Source organism: Fukomys damarensis, unplaced genomic scaffold, assembly GCF_012274545.1.
Source record: "Fukomys damarensis isolate Sample0158 unplaced genomic scaffold, DMR_v1.0_HiC HiC_scaffold_12, whole genome shotgun sequence".
NCBI lineage: Eukaryota > Metazoa > Chordata > Mammalia > Rodentia > Bathyergidae > Fukomys > Fukomys damarensis.
Window position 1 is genome coordinate 17,706,751 of NW_022900924.1, and position 17,262 is coordinate 17,724,012.

General features: G+C 49.1%; 1 protein-coding gene across 1 annotated transcript in view; it reads right to left on the minus strand.

The window, feature by feature from the left end:
• Window positions 1-17,262, minus strand: part of Kdm2b (lysine demethylase 2B) — a 115,224-nt gene that overhangs the window by 11,154 nt on the left and 86,808 nt on the right. Inside the window, exons 14-17 of the mRNA XM_033762450.1 lie at window positions 7,262-7,486; window positions 1,600-1,743; window positions 476-562; window positions 56-316 (exon numbers count right to left, since the gene is read on the minus strand). Of these exons, the coding sequence (XP_033618341.1) occupies window positions 56-316; window positions 476-562; window positions 1,600-1,743; window positions 7,262-7,486 (717 nt within the window). The remainder of the gene's footprint in view (window positions 1-55; window positions 317-475; window positions 563-1,599; window positions 1,744-7,261; window positions 7,487-17,262) is intronic.

Here is a 17,262-nt window from a genome sequence, read left to right on the forward strand (position 1 = left end):
CCCCACCCATCCAGCCAGGCCGCCCGCCCACCTCCCGGCCTCCTTCCCACCGTACTCGCTTGCGTGCACTCAGCTCCTGGGGCTTCTCGTATTTCCGCTTCCTTCTCAGGTGCACATCATCCGACTTTCGGCGCAGGATGCTGTCCACCGGCACCTTCTTGGGGTGCTCATCCGACCTGCGCCTGGGCGCCTCCTCACACTCACTCCTCCGCTTGGCCGGCTCCTGCCCTTCCTTGTTGTCCCGGTTCATCTTCTGCTCCTTGAGCAGGGAGCCGGGCAGGTTGGAGGCATACTTAAAGCCAGGGCCACGCTTTTGCTTGTAGGCCAAGAAGGGAGAAGGAACAACCCGACTGTATACCTTTGGACTTGGCCAGCCGCCGCGCCCCCTGCCTGACCACCTGCCAGGCTGGTCCTGACAAGGCCCACTTCCGCACCCCCGCCCACCTGCGCCCCGGGAACTGGAGCCTGCACTCACTTTCCCAGTCTTGCCAGCGTGGTTGCACTTCGGACACTCCCAGCAGTTTGGAAGCTCGTCGTTGACCACACCCTCTGACTCCTTAATCTAAAAGGATAGGCTCGACTCAGCAGGTAGGGAGGGGTGCCAGGCTGGGCCTAGAGGGGATGGGGTCCCCTAAGCCACGTCCATCCCATTTCCAGCCAAAAGAAAACAGCTGCATAGGGCCGTCTAGATGCCTAACTCAGAGCTGAAACGCTGGACCTTCTGGCTCGGCCATCCCTAAGCCGCGGGCCAATGCCCTGACCCATCAGCTGGAGCTGCATCGGCCTGGGAGGATTCAGTGAGGGAATCCAGCAAAGCAATCTGCTCCGGGCCGGGCACACAAAAAGGACCCAACATGCATTACATCATTCACATGAGCTGTGGGGAGGAGAAATAAGCAGCCTATTCAATGGGAAGGGGTGACTCCCAAAGCCACGGAATCACAGCAGCCCTTCCGAGGGTAGTGCCTGTCTGTGGACAGCTGGGCAGGGGAGTGAGGCTGACACCCCCCCACACCCCGGTGAGAGGAAGCTGGAGCCTACGAACCTTCCTGGCCCACCTACCCTCCCTCCACATTCTCAGAGCAGGAGGATGTGCTAGCCCATAGTGGTCTCTTTCCAAGGCAGAACCTACTGTCAAAGTCGGGCAGGTACAGAGGTCACCCACAAGGCAGCCCTGCCCCGGCACACCAAAGGAACCGGTTCCTGGTGCAGAAGCACAGGAAAGCAACCACTTGTCACTCAGGACCCGCCCTCCTTGGCCTAGGCCCTCTTCTCCCAGAAGCCTGGAGGCAGGCTCTGCTCTGGCACCCAGCCTGTGTTCTCCACCTCCTGAGACACCGGGACCCTTTTAAAGGCTTGAGGTACAGAAAGGTGATGGTGGTAGCGAGTTCATTCTCTCAGGGCCACCACTCCAGACTCTTGCTGCTCTGGGCCCATCATATGATACAGAATCCCCAGACTCGGTTCTTGGAGAATTCAGCAAGCTGTGCCACCCCTTCCTTACCTCCAGCAGTCTGCAGGGGGGCGGGGACCTAGACCACATCAGTACCACCAGAGGCCGGGGCTGAGCACAGCAAGCTGAGGTCCCAGGCCGCTCACCTTAAGGCAGCCAGGGTGGATGATCTCATTGCAGATGGAGCACTCCATGAGCATCAAGTTGAACTTGCCTTCTTCCTCTTCCACTGTGTCCTCCTTCCCCGCCTCGCCACACACAAGGCACACAGCGGTGTGGGGCAGCACTGGCTGAGGAGCCAGGAGACACACAAGTCAGCAGCAGGGAAGACAGACGCCTGGAGGACCAGGTCGGCGACACTAAGCTGCTCTCCTGGGCCTGCCAGGAGACATCACAAGTGGAGCCCAGCATATCTGGCCATTCGTGCACACGCTTACCAGTCTGTGACCTCTATAGGCCAAGTAGTCCATGAGACCTAGGTTAAAATCTCTTCTACCCTGAGCCTGTCTTCTAGTGGAGGGAAGCAGACAGGAGGGAGTAACAGGGCAGGGAGGGTAGATGGGGGCCCGAGTTAAAACTGGAGTCAGGCAAGGTCTCCACTTGGAAAAGAACTGAAAGAGATGGGGTGGGAGCCCGGCCCAGACCCATGGAGGGCTGGGGATCATCCCACCAGAAGGGATCAGGCCTCCTCCAGAACGGCTGTTTCCAGATCAAGAGGTAGCCACGTTCTGCTTGCTCATGGCACACAAGCACTGGAGGCCAAAACCACAGGCTCCTTAGCACCAGGCAACAGCCAGCTGTCCTAGCCGTCACTGGCTGCTCAGGACACACACACACACACACTGAGAAGTCCCCCAGTTCACTAAAGAATGTCTTGGATTATTAATTCTAGGAAAACCTCGACACTTGAGCACACATCCTTCCACATAGGAAGTGTGTGCCCAGCACTTCTGCACGCTGCAGGACCATTCACCACCAGAGGAAAAGCACTTGTGAAGGAGACGTGAGCTCAGCAGACCACCTTCTCTACACAGCCTTGCCAGTGTTATGTGAAAGAACTGAGGAAACCAAGTTGGCATTTTTTTTTTTTTTTTTGAAGATCGGAGAAGCGAGCCTGTCATTTCCAGAAAAAGTCATACTCATAACTCACACTAATAGTATCTGGTACAAATGACAAAATTCAAGTATCCAAAGGAATATGAGAAGTTTGGAAAATTGACATAAGCCACTATAAAATAGAAGGCTTTCCAAAGCTTTTCTGATTGGTTAGTGATTAAAAAAATAGGATCTTAGGCCAGGGATTTAGCTCAGTGGTGCTGAGCCTGCCTCCCAAGCACAAGGACCCAAGTTTGATCCCAGGTACAGGAAAAAAAAAAGCTGCCACCTGTTGAGTTCCAGATTTTGCTCCTGCACAGACTACTCACATACTTCCCCCTGCCCACTATCTATCTGTGGAATCTGGGTTCTCCTCTTCCTCCTCCCAAAACAACCTAATACCACAGACTGGAGTACAGAAGCAGATGTGGAAATCCAGATCCTTTTCTAATGAACTAGACACAAGAGTTTCACAAAGACATGAAAAACTGTCATTTTTCCTATTTTTGTTTTGGATGATGCAGTTGGTTCTTATAAAAATGTTTTATATTCATTTAAAAATATGTAAGGTTTTTTTTATTCTCAAAATGAATTTAAAGTATTTTTTAAAAATTCACTTTGAATATAGCAGGGTGTTTTTTTCTTTGCGGTACCAGGGAGAGAACTTGGGACCTGTGATTATGAAGCAGGTGCAGTGCCACTGAGCTAAGTTCCCCCACTCCCTTTTTTTTTTTTGAGACAGGGTCTCATTATGTAATCCAGGCTGGCCTTTTTCTCATGGCAATCCTCCTGGCCTCAGCCTTCTGAATGCTGGGACTACAGGCTGCACCACTACACCCAGCCTTGAGTACAGTAGATATTAATAAGTAAACAAATTGTGCCCCCTTTGGCAGCACATATAATAATAAACTACATAAACAAGGGCACTTTGGGGTCTTTATGATTTTAAGGCCATAAAGGGCTCCAAGACCACCAACTCTGATGCTGGACCCCCAAGGACAGAGGCCAGGTGGGCCTACGCCCCCCTGCTCACCTGGCCTCCTGGCCCGAATCAGTACAGAATACATGGACACATAGGCACAGGTTTTAGTAAACTGCTTCAAACAAGCCAGGATACGCTCGGCTGCAGTGGAAAAGTCCACAATACAGCACAAACATTTGAACCCACACAGAACACTGAAGGTAAGACAGCCATTTATCATTCCACAAACACCTAACATCATCTGCTAACTCACAGAACAAGGTATTTATTGAGAGGGGTGTGGAAGTGAGGAGACAGCTGTTTTCCTCAAACTACTTGAGAAGACAAAGATACGACTTGCTGAAATCCAAGAAAATGTGAAAAAGTTGTGTTCGTGTTCAAGTGTAATCTGGAGCAGCAAAGCCAATCTCTGGAGGACTAGGAGGACAAGAAAGGCGGAAGGAAAGATCTCCAAGTGGACAAGGCCAGAGAGGTCCACACAGGACAAACTCAGCGTGGGGGTGTGGCAGGCAGCCTGGAGCTAGATGTGTGTAGAAACAGCCCTGGCAGCAAGAGGAGGGTCTGGGCTCAGGACACAAACTCTGAGATGGGCAGCAGCAAGAGGGGAACCAGGGGCAAAGTTATTGCAGAGATCCGGGAGGGGAGGGAAGCCAGGGGAAGAAGCCAAGGGAGACAGAGCCAAAGGAGAAAATACAGAGGGCTGGAAAAAGAATCAGAAGGACTGGCTGGCTCAAGAAGTCTGTGGGATTAGAGGTAGCAGGAGACAAGTTTACTCCTACCAACATGGCCCATGTGCCAGGCACAGCAGCAGGCACCAAAGATAAGGTGATCAATCACAAAGGTTTCCTGTAACTGGGCCCTGGGCACCAGAGGAGAAGACAAAAAAGATAGCTGTGGGTTTACTGCCAACAAGGCAGTTAAGTCTTAGGTGAGACTTGTCCAAACCAACAGTCTCCAGACAAGCTCCTTAAAATCCTGTTCAAAGGGCTGGGGATATAGCTCAGCTGTGTAGTGCCTGCCTGGTAAGCACAGGGCCCTGAGTTCAATTTCCAGTACAATAAAAAAAAAAAAAAAAAAAAAAAAAAAAAAAAAATCCTGTTCAAATTCAAAAGCTCACACAGACCCTCTTTTCCAGAACCATGCATCCATGACAGGTAATACTTGATCTTGGTGGTTAATATCCAGAATGTATGAAGAACTCCTTCAACCTTGCAGCAACATAACACCAAAAATACCCAATTAAAAACGAGCAAAGAAGGGCTGGGGATTTAGCTCAGTGTTGCCGTCACCTGCCTCTCAAGTGCAAGGTCCAGAATTTGATCCCTGGTACCAAAAAAAAGAAAAGAGCAAAGGAGACGAAACAGATATTTCTCCAAAGAAGACATACAAATTACCAAGTACATAAGAAAGTGCTCAAGGGCCGGGGATTTAGCTCAGTGGTGCTGCCACCTGCCTTGCAAGCCCAAGGTACCGAGTTTGATCCCTGGTACCAAAAAACTCAAACAAATCATAGTAAGATGGTACTTAATGCACTCCAGGATGACCACTATTAGAAACTAACAGCTGGGTTTCAATGGCACACATCTGTAACCCTACCACCTGGAAGACTGAGGCAGGAGGGTCACTGCAAATCTGATGCCACCCTGGGGTATAGTGTGAGTTCACGGGCAGCAAAAACTACAGATCTAGACCCTGACTCAAAAAAAAAAGCTAAGTGTGGTGACACATGCCTGTAGTTTTAGCACTCGGGAGGCTGAGGCAGGAAGATCATGAGTGCAAACCCAGCATGGGATACACAGTGAGTTCCAAGATCAGCCTAAGCTACATAATGAGACCTGTCTTAAAAAAGGAAACTAAATTTAGGACTGGGGATTTAGCTCAGTGGTGCTGCCGCCTGCCTCGCAAGCGCAAGATCCTGAGTTGAGTTTGATCCCTGGTACCAAAAAAAAAGAGAGAACGAAAGAAATTAAATTTAGCAGGGTGTGGCAGTAGACACATATAATTGGGGAGCACACAGCTGGGTTACATAGTGAGTTCAATGTCAGGCTGCACTAGTGAGACCCTGTCTCAAAACAAAACAAAACAAAAATTAAATTTTAAAAATAAAAATAAACAAAAGTTCAGAAAATAACAGATGTTGGCAAGGATTTAGGGAAATGAGAACCCTTGTGTACTGCTCACAGGAATGCAAAATGGTACAGTGGCTGAGAAAAAACAGTACAGAATTCCTCAAGAAATGAAAAACCGAATTACACATGATTCAGCAACTCCACATCCCAGAAAAGGGAAATCAGGATCCCAAAGAGACTTGTACATCCATGTTCAATGCATTATTCAGGATAACAAGATGGAGAAGCAATGCAAATGTTCATCAACAAAACAGGCAAAAAAAGATGTAGTTGTACAACGGAATATTATTCAGCCTTTAAAAAGAAGCTGTCATCTTACATACTGGCACCTGCCTGTAATCTCAAGCACCACGAGAGGCTGAAGCAGGAGGATGGAAAAAGTTCAAGCCTAGTCTAAGCAACTTAGTGAGACCCTGTCTCAAAATAAAAGAAAAGGGGTAGGGGATGTAACTCAGTGCAAAGGGCCTGGGTTCAATCCTCAGTGCCAAAAAAGAAAATCTGTCACAAGTTCCAACACAGATAAAGCTGGAGGATATTAAGACAATCACAAAAACAAACGAGCATAATTCCACTTACATGAGGTGCTGCATTGACTCTTGGAAACTGAAAATGGATTGGTGGTTTCTAGGAGCTAGACAGAAGGGAAGGGGGAGGAGTTGTTCAATGGGTGCAGAGTTTTGGTTTGTTTTTGAGAGAAGGTCTCACTATGTAGTTCAGGCTGGTCCTGAACTCACTGTGTAGCCCAGGCTGACCTTAAACTCAGTGATCCTCCTGCCTCAGCCTCTCAAGTACTGGGACTGCAGGTGTGTGCCACTACACCCAGCCAGAGTTTTGGTTTTGCAAGATGAAAGTTTTAGCAATCAGCTGCACAACCATGTGCATATATAATTAACACTACTGTACTACACAACTGAAAATGATTAAGACAGTAAATTTTATAGTAGTTTTTTTTTTTTTTTTTTTTTTTTTTTTAAATCACAAGTTAATAAAAGACAAGCAGGGCGAGTGTGCAGGGAGAGGGGGAAGGTGTGGCCAGGCTAGAAGGCATCAGCATCATCAGAGAGAAAAGGCTCTCCCTATGCCAGGCTGGGCCTGTGGAGCTCACCAGTGCCCAGGAATACTGTCCCCCCGCTAAGCCAGCCTTCCCAGGGTGACCAGGATGCCCAATCTCGAGGACAGCCACTGGACCCCGGGAACAGCAACGTGTGTGGAGGAAGGAATCAGGGTCAACTGTGCCAAGCTTCCCAGCACTAGTGGCTACAACAGCTCCTTGGACCCATTACCACCCCTCTCTGACTGGGGTGGTCTCCTGAGGAGGTCACTGACTTTTCACCCAGACCTCTGACCCTGAGGAAGGCAGACCAGAGGGAAAGGGCCCAGAATCCTCATGGAATGGGCTGTAAATATTGGTTATGGAGTCAAAGACAGGGCAGGCTGCCCGGACATCTTTAACGAGGGAACTTCAAAGTACTTGGCCCTAACAAGAAGGGAGGGGCTGAGAGACCACCAGACTAGGACGCGTGGCAGGAAAGCAGAGGATGAGAGAGAATGGGCCTGACCCCACCCACACAAGCACAGCTGCGGCTGCACAGGTGCACTCACCGCGATGCACTGCCGCATGATGCAGCTCTGCTTCATCCGTCCGGGGCCCCCGAACTTCTTCATGTCCTTGCAGAAGTGGCACTCTCCACACTCTGTCCTCAGGCACGCCTCGCACTTGCGGCATCTCGTCCGGCGCCGGCGAGCTCCTGCCGTCGTTCGGTTGGCAGCCAATTTCACTGCGGAGGCCGGGCCCAGCTTGCCCTTGGGCCGACCCACTGCCCGGTTCTGCGGAGAACAGGACAGCAGTGAGATGCAAGGCTACAGGGGTTCCAGGACCCCCAAACAGAGTGTTCCAGACTCAGCTGTTGCCCCGGAAGGAGATGAAGCCCTAAGCCCTGGTACTACTGAAATGTGTACGGGATGGGCTCTAAGGTGGTTAGGCAGGGGAGGCCCCTCAGATGAACCCTACTCAGCAACCCAGGTCCTTCTGCACAGGGGCTGTCAGGACACAGGCAGACACCCCGAGAGGACCACAGTGAAGACAGAGTTGGACACAGGGGAACCCTGTCCACACACCAAGAAACTAAGGATCTCTAGCGACTCCCAATGAGGAGGCAGGGAAGGATCCTCCACGAACTAGCTTATCCCTGTGGCTGCCGCCTGATTCACACTTCTGCTCCAGGACTGAGGATAAAGGCGGCTATCTTAAACCCGTTAGACAGGACCACAGGGAGCACACCTGGCCTCTGCCAGCAGGAGGCCTTGGCTCAAGACCTTTCTGTCTCCTACCGTAGGACAGGCCCAATGCAGCCAGGCCAAGGTAGGAGAGGGTCACACAGCTGACCTCTCCACCACCGCAGCCTCCCCATGGCAGGGGCTAAGCCAGGCACACACAGGACTGGTTCACACACTGCCTTCTGGAAGCCCTCTGTGCCCACCCCACCCCCATGGGCTCAGGCTCCGCCTCAGGCCGGTCTAGGTGCCTGCAACTGGTCTCCCTCTGAGGCAGGACACAGGAGGGAGGACACCACTGGTCTCTCACCCCACAGCCCAGTACCCAGGAGCCCTGGGAGAACCCCAGTCTCCAAGGGTTCCTCTCTCTATGACCTAAAGAAAGCACAGCAAGCAGAGGTCAATACAAGGAGGCACGAAACGCTGAACATCAAGTGAGATGGCCATAGCTCCTGCCTCCAGTCCCTACAACCTGGCCACCAGCCCAGAGCCTCTTGCAAACCTGGGATGCAAGATGCCATTGTACCCAGCTCCAGAGGTTAGGAGAAGAGCAGGTCAGTCCCCGTCAGAGTGATGCACTGCTCATGCCATAAACCCTTTAAATATCACCGGATGCTCTGGCCCTTTTTCAGCCAACTGATCACCCTCCAGCATGCTGCCATCCTTTTACCTCTTGCTGCCTGTCACATGTGGGCAGGATGACCCACCCTTCTGTTGGCTTACATCCCTGGACAGCTGCCTTTGAGCATCCCACCAGTGAAGAGGACCCTCCATAGAGACCCCCTTCCACAAAAGCAGTCCCCCTGACATCCCAGAACATCCAACTGCATCTGAAGAAAAGCAGCCCACCTTTCTCCAGGAACACAGCCTCACAGCCACCAATCCTTCCACAGTGAGCGGCACCTGCAGGGAGCTGCCAGTCTTGTGCAGTGCGTGCCACTGACACGCAGGCAGGTCCTTTAGTATCTCCTTTGCAGCAGCCCAAAGTACTCCAGGAACCTGGCAGGCCTCTGTGGGCCCAAGTGCTCACCTCAGGAAGCACAGCTGCTCTGATCTTCACCCCACTCAGCTTGCTCCAAACCCCAACTTGCTGCTGCAGCTCTTCTTGCCCATCTGTCCTGACTTCCCCCTTCCCTGGCCAGGAATCTGTCTGCCATGCCTTGCCTTAGCTCTGGAGCCAGTGGCCTGTCCTGAGGAAGGGACAAGGGAGAGCAGGGTTTCAAACTGCAGGGTACCCACAAGCAACCAGCCACCACCTTCTTGGGGAAAGAGCCAACGCCACAAAAGTCACTCCTCCTTTAAGCAGCAGAGGATCACCCAGGTCTCCTCCCACTGTCGTTCCAGCTGCCCCAGTCACACTTGTGAATGGTTCCACCATGCTCACACTTACAGGGCAACACGTCAGCCTACATACTAACCATAATCACATCAAGTCAGGTCTGGTGCCAAATGAGGACAAAACAGACAATTCCCAGAGAAGTGGGGGTTTGAGAACAATGCCCAAGGGACAGTGGACCTGCAAACTTAGCAGCTGCCCAAGAGCAACAAACAATGCCAAGAAGCAGCAGCAAGGGTGACGAGGACAATGGCAGTAAGAAGCAGTGAGCGTAATCTAAGCACTCACTAGATGAGGCACTGTGGTCACCATGTCACATGATGTCATCTCAACTTCCCAATGATAACCCTGTTGGATGCCTTATGCCACCATTTTCCAGATGAGGAAACTAGAGGTCACCTTTCTCCCTCACAATCAGAGCCAGCAGCAGAGGTGCAGGCTTCAAAGCCTTGCTGTGAACTGCACAGATGTGCACGTGAACTAGGGTGGCAGACCCGAGGCCTGCAGTATGATGAGAGGTGCAGAAAACACGACTACTCCAGAGAAGCAGAATCTGGGACATTGCTCCCTCCCCCAGCCCATAGCGCCTTCTGCTTCCCCCTCTAGAACAACACCTGTCTGTTACCAACTCCCTCAAAGCCAGAGACCAGCAGCATTCTGGGGGCAGCTGTTGAGGGTCTCAAGTTGGTGCTGAGAGGGCAGCACATAAATCCTCTCCGAGGACAGAACCAGAGGGTTCTGCAAGACGCAAGATGCCGCTGCACCCAGCTCCTGAGCTCAAAGGGGAGAGACTCAAGTGCAGGCCCTGGGAGCCCAGCTTCTTGTGTGGAAACCTGAAGGAACCCCAAGAGCCCAAAGGAATGTCAGGTACAAGGGCTAGCGAGGCCATGAGTGCTCATCTTCCCTCATCCAAAAGAACAGTTCTGAACCGGAGCTCACTGGCAGCTGAGACATCCTAGAAAACAACAGAGCAAATGTCAGACCATGCCTAGAAAGAAACCCTTTTTCTACAGACCCCAATTCTTGCCCTCTCTACCCTGCAGCCAAATCAAGCTAGAGAAGTTTTTGCTGTTATCAGCAGCAGCTTTCTTGTCAGGAGGAAACTAATTAACACTAAAACCCAGGACCCTAAAGAACAGCACTGAAGGAAAAACAGGTGACAGACAAAGGAGGCTCTCTGTTAACAAGTCCAACCAGGACCTTCCAGGACGAAGACCAGCTAGGAGGAAGCGTGTGATGGGGGACTTCAGACAAGCTGACACAGAGACCAAACAGACTTAGTCAAAGCAATCTCATTTTGCCATGAAGCTTCTGATCTAACGTCTTCTGTGCTACCAGTTTGATACCAATTCTGAATTCTCTCCTCTGCCCTAGCAAAGAGAACGAGAGCATCCACAGACATCACTTACAAACCAAGGCCCCAACTCCAAAGTCCACCTGTAGATCTCAGAATCCACATCCTCAGTGCATTATAAAAAGTTTTAAAAACCTGGACCATCTGTGCATTCCTTAGCATTCCAGACCTTACTTAGTATCCAAACACCTTTTCTGCACAAGCAACTCAAAAGCATTTCCCTTAAAGGAAATATTATTCATTCACTCAAAGGCTCACTCCATCAGTATTTACTGAATCTTTCCATCTAGCAGGTACTACCTTTCAGAAAACTCATGGGAGGAACTTCCTCAGTCCTTCCTCTCAGAAATACTGGGGTTTACTTAGATTAACTAATGAAATGATATCTTACATTTATAGAGTAGAAGACAAAATGACCACACTCCTTAAAGTGATCTACAGATACAATATTGTCTCTGTCAAAATCCTAACTGGGGGCTGGGGATTTAGCTCAGTGGTTCCGAAGCCTGCTTTGAAAGCACAAGGACCCAAGTTCGATCCCCAGTACAAAAAAAAATCCTAACTGGTGTTTTTGCAGAAAATGACATTACTGATCCCAAACACTTATGAAAATGAAAGGGACCCTGCCAAAAACAATCTGTTTTTTAAAGAAAGAACAGTGGGCCAGGGATTTAGCGCCACACCTGCCTTCAAGCACAAGGTCCTGAGTTCAATTCCCAGGACCAAAAAATAAATAAATAAATACCCCCCCCCAAAAAGGTGTGTGTGTATGTGTGTGTGTGTGTCTCCTACTTCACACAATATAAAGAAAATTAACTCAAAAGCTAATTCAGGATTGAAATACAACTAAGATGGTAAGACTCTAACAAGAAAACATAGGCTTAAATCTTCACAAGTTTGGGTTGGGCAATGATTTCTTGAATGACACCAAAAGCACAAGTAGCAAAAGAAAAAAGGCAAATCAGATTTCATAAAAATTAAAACTTTTAGGGGGCCAGGGATTTAGCTCAGCAGTTCGGTGACCTGCCTTGCAAGAGCAAGGACCCAAGTTCAATCCCCGTTACCAAAAAAAAAAAAACAAAAAAAAAACTTTTAGGAACATTTTAAAGATAGGTTCTTGTTAAATAGTTCAAGGTGGCTTTGAACTCACAGTGATACAGCTATCTCAGCCTCCCAAGTGCTGAAATTACAGGCATGTGCCACCATGCTCAGCTTAGATTAAATCATTTGGGCAAGCATGGTTGGCACATCTGTGATCCTAGTACTCAGGAGGCTGAGGAAAAGGATCACTATGAGTCCTGGGCTACACTGTGAGACCCTGTCAAAAAAAAAAAAAAAGCCCACAGACCAGGAGATCCATCTAGTAAAGGGCTAATATCCAAATAAACAAACAAAAAAAACGTTTTTTTTTTTGGTTTTTTGAGACAGGGTCTCACTATGTAGTTCAGACTGTCCTAGAACTCACTGTGTAGCCCAGGTTGGTCTCGAACTCACAGCAATCCTCCTGCCTCAGCCTCCCGAGTGCTGGGATTACAGGCGTGCGCCACCATGCCAGGCCAAAAAAACCTTTTTTTAACTCCACAAATAAAAGACAAAAATGCCAATTTAAAGATGGGAGAAAGAAGGGAAAGGGAAAAAATGAGAAAAGGAAAAAATGGAAACAAAGTCTTGGTAAATAGGGAGGGGTGAAGGGCCAGGGATTTAGCTCAGTGGTCCTGCTGCCTACCTCGCAAATGCAAGGTCCCGAGTTCGATCCCTGGTAACCAAAAAAAAAGCAAATAGGGAGGGCTTAAAACATTGGAAGGGAGGGCAGGGGAATGAGGAAAAATAAGAACAAAGATATATCATGTAAAGGTACAAATTCCCAATGATGAATGTGATCATACCTAAAATGTACAAATAATGAAAAGTAAATAAAGAAATAAAGAAATATGAGAAAGGGGGCCAGGGATTTAGCTCAATGGTGCCAAGCCTGCCTTGCAAGCACTAGGTCCTGAGTTCATCTCAGGTACCAAACAAACAAATAAACATGGGAAAGGGATTTAAAGAACTATTTCTCCAAAAGGTTTGGTTAACAAGTACAAAAAGACTTAACATCACCAGCTAACAGAGTATACAACCTGCAGAGACTCATTAGCCCCCCCATTCACACTTCCACCCACCCACCCAGTTATCTGGCTGTGAATCACATACCAGATTCAATGCCAAGCGCTGGGCTACAAAGATGAGTAGGACTCCCTCCCTTCTCTCACAGGCCCCACAGGCCAGAATGAGAAAGACCTGCACAGCATACACAGCGCGACATGATGCTGCTATCGCATTAACACTAACTGAAGGGCTAGTGACTCCTCCTCATGCCTATCAACAGACAAGATGGGAATTATTGTAATCTGTTTACAAGTGAAGAAACTGAGGCACACTGCAGGTAAGTAACCTGGCCAATGTCATACTGCCAATGATGAGGGGTGAAATAGGTGCCACCGCCACAGTTGCTCTAAAGCTACAGGCACACTGTCCCAGAAAAAGCTCCTCTTTCTTCCTGGGGAAGGAGCCTCTGAGCCCAGGAACTGCTGGGCAGGTGAGACTTAGAGGAAGAACAGAACCCTGCAGGCTAGGGCTGGGCACAGGGCTCAGGGGTAGACATTCTGGACAGAAGGAAGAGTAAGACAGCTGTGAACCTACATCACACAATTCAAGGAACTGCAAAAAGCTCCAGAGCTGCTGGAAAACTACTCTGAGGTAGCAGGAGCCTTATCTGCAGGCCTGCTGCGCCACACTGAGGAAACACCCTGTGAGGAAGAGTTCCTTAAAAGGCTTCACACATAAAAGCTAGGAATGGTAGTGCACACCTGCAATCTCAGCATTTGAGAGGCTGAAGCAGGAGGACTGATGAGTTCAAGGCCAGCCTTGGCTACATGGCAAGACCCTGCCTTGAAAAACAAAAACAAACAAACAAACAAACAGACAGACTTGACTTGACTTCACACACAAGAGCAACCGGACTGTGCTCCGGCAACAGTGTGGGGAGAGGACACATCCTGGCAGGGAGCAAGACAAAAGGGAGATCAGCTGAAGATTATGAGGGCATGAAAGGAAGCGGCAGACAGGAGGACAGGAGGGGACGCTAAATGCAGACCTGAGGACTGACAGAAGAACCCTGGAGGATTCAGACTTCTGATTTAAGCAACAGGAGGAACAGGGGGCTGGGGCAGGGAGAAAACAAGGGCTCTACGGTGGATGCATGTGTGGAATCTAAGGGGCCCAGCCATACTGAAAGCTACACATCTAGAATCAGTATCACATAGGTGTGAAAAGCTGCTTCTTTTTTTTTGGGGGGGGGTAGGGTACCAGGGATTGAACTCAGGACCTGGCGCTTGTGAGGCAGTACAGGAACCACTGCGCTAAATCCCTGGCCCTAAAGCTCATTTTAACTCCAGCAACCTCCAGGGCAACGAGGAGAGCAAATTTCTCAGCAGTACCTGAAACAAGACTGAAAACACCTGCCCGGTGTGGTGGCACACACCTGTAATCCCAGCACTAGGGAGGCTGAGGCAGGAGGATCGCTGTGAGTTCAAGACCAGCCTGGGCTACATAGTGAATTCCAGGTCAGTCTCAACTACATGGCGAGACTCTGTCTCAAAAAAAAAAAAAAAAAAAAAGGACTGAAAACATCGGAGGGAAGGTTCAAGTGATAAGCTGAAGGGCCAGAAAGGCAATTGCTGCAGCAGCAGCAGAATGTGGCATCCCAAGAGCTGAGGGTTTGAAGGAGGCAGTGGTCAAGTTTTTCCACTGTCAAGAGCTTTCAAGCAAGCAAAATAATCAAACTTTAGCTAAACGCTTTTACATTTCACTTGATTCTAAGCTTCATGCCAAACGACCCTAACAACAGAGGATGACACTTAGGCCCCGCCTCTACCTCTTAGTCCTGCAACACAGCGAAAATCCCAGGGAAAAGCTGGTTTTTGGTTTTTGTTTTTGTTTTTTTTGTTATCGGGGATTGAACTCAGGATCCTGCACTTGCAGGACAGGCAGCCGCACCACTGAGCTAAATAAATCCCCAGCTTGGGGAAAGTTCAGTTGGGCCACTACTGTGGGCCACAAACACACACCTGCAGACTCCAGGGAGGGCCCTGGTTTGTTTATACACAGAGGGTAAGGAGCAAGAGTATAAAAACACAAGAGCTACCAGAACACCCAGGAGACAGGGCACCGCTGGAAAATCCACAGAAAGCTAAGGAACTTTCCCCGAGAAAAATGCATATAGGGAGGGGATTCAGCTCAGTGGTTCTGCCGCTTGCCTTGCAAGCACCAGGGCCTCAGTTCATCCCTGGTACCAAAAACAAAACAGAAAAATGCACATAAGCACAAAAGTTCCCAAACTTTTGCATATATTTTGGGGAAGGTTCAAAACCCCTGCTTTTAAATTATACCACTCATACAGCTACAGAGGGGATGAAAAAGAATTAAAATGGGTTATGTTCACCTACCAACTCCATATGATGAATGGGATCACATGAACTGAACTACAAAATGAATTTTTAAGTAAATTTTTAAAATAAGATACAATGTGTGGACCAGGGATGTAGCTCTGTGGAGCTGTGCCTGGCTCGCAAGTGCAAGGTCTTGAGTTTGATCCCTAATAGAAAAAAAAAAAAAAAAAAAAAAAATTGCTACTACAGGTAAAACAGTGGTATGACCACATAAACACAAATTTCTGGTTTTTGGTTTTGGTTTCTTTTTTTCTTCTTTTTTTTTGTTACTAGGGATCAAACTTGGCCCCTTGTGCTTGAGTCAGGCAGCGGAACCACTGAGCCAAATCCCCTGCCCCTGGTTTCGGTTTTTTGAGACAGGGTCTCACCGTGTACTTCAAGCTGGCCTGGAACTCACATCGATCTTCCTGTCTCAGCTTTCCAAATGCTAGGATTTACAGGCATGCACCACACCACTCCCAGCTTGAGAGATTTTCTTTTCCATGATTTCCTAATTATCATTTTCAACTAGTTGTACTCATTAGGGAAAGAAAAGGAAGAAGTTTCACTTAAGGGCTTAAAAACTTCTGACAGCCCTTTTTTAAGGAGCACCTTCTCAAACCGGAACACAGAGCTGAAGATTTTCCAACAGTTCTGCATTAGAGAAGGCTATGCTAAGGGGTCCCCTGCCAGGGTGACACAGTGCCCAGAGGCCCTAGCTGTTCCACAGGTAGTGACACTTGGGGAAACCAAGGGGCCTGAGGAAAGGCATGTGGATCGAGCCAGCTGAGCTGGTCAGGGGATGACAGAAGAGTGCATCTGAGCTGCGATGTGGAGTGGGATGAGGTGAGGGCTCCACTCAGCCATGGGGATGCATGGAGCAATGGTAGCTCAGAGAGGGCCTCCCTCACCCACCCTCTCTTCCAGCAGGCGCACCCACACTCTAGGACCCACCCCACCTCATGGGGCACCTCTCCTTTGGTGCTGGAAAGAGACGAAAACAAGAGCTAACATTAGCTTGGAAGTCAGACGCCATCAAGGTCAGCAGGGGAAGCCACTCTTTCCAGGCAGAGAAAACTGCTGAAGAAAATGGGGCAGGGGAGGGAAGGAGCCACAGCCTGGAGTGTCCCCGGAGCTACGGTACCTGAGCTGACACCATCTCTGTCAAACAATCAGAAAAACTGTAGCCCAGGGCTCTGACTTGGACTCCACCTCCCTCAATGAACCTCAGTCAAAAAAAAAAAAAAAAAGTGAACACTGAAACCTGGAGAGAACTTCTGTTGCTAAAAACTCCGGAAGTGCACAAGCTGGTTGGCCCACGGGAGGAGGAAGAGGAATAACTGAACAGGAGTGTTGGTCCCCTCCCAATAAGGGCAGTCAACTCTACAGAGGCAGGACCTGAAAATATGTCCCTAGGCCCAGAGACATACTGAATCTTATCCCAGGTCAAACATTGTATCTACCACAGGCCACAGATGTGACCCAATTAAACACAAAAACAAAATGGGCTTTTTTTGGACACCACCACACCAAAGTCCACTCAACACCAAAGAGTAACACCTATGAACGATCAGATGCTGCAGGTAAACTGATGGGCAGGGGCAGGGGCAGGGAGACCCAAACTGAGCTGCAAATGCTCAAAGAGCTGGGGTGCGAACTATGCAACCAGAATATGAGAGCCACTCAACAGCTTACTGAGGTGATAAAAGTTCCAAGCCAAAACCACTCAACCTGTCCCTCGGCTCATCCAACCAAAAGACCACAGAGACTCAGAAACACTGAGAAGGTACAAATGCCTAAAAACTGTAAGGTAGAACCAAGACCCGTTAAGAAAAAACAAGAAACGTGCACAGTATGATTCCAGCACAACCTCGGTAGTACTTCCTAAGTGTCCACTGATGTTAAGAGAAAAGAAAAAACAACAAAAAACCCAAGTTGCCACATTTAAGCCTGAACATTCCAAAACATCTTCCTTCCACTAAGGAAATGCACCAGGATTAGAAACAAGCAACTTCTTTACCCAGTCCGACCAATGCCCACACCACATATCTCAACACACCCATGAAGCCTCGGGACAGGTCTACTCGGCCTGCGTCTCGCTGCAGATACTATTTTGCAGATTATACTCGCTAAAACCTCAACTTTCTCCCTCCTCGGCTCCCCTCCCCCC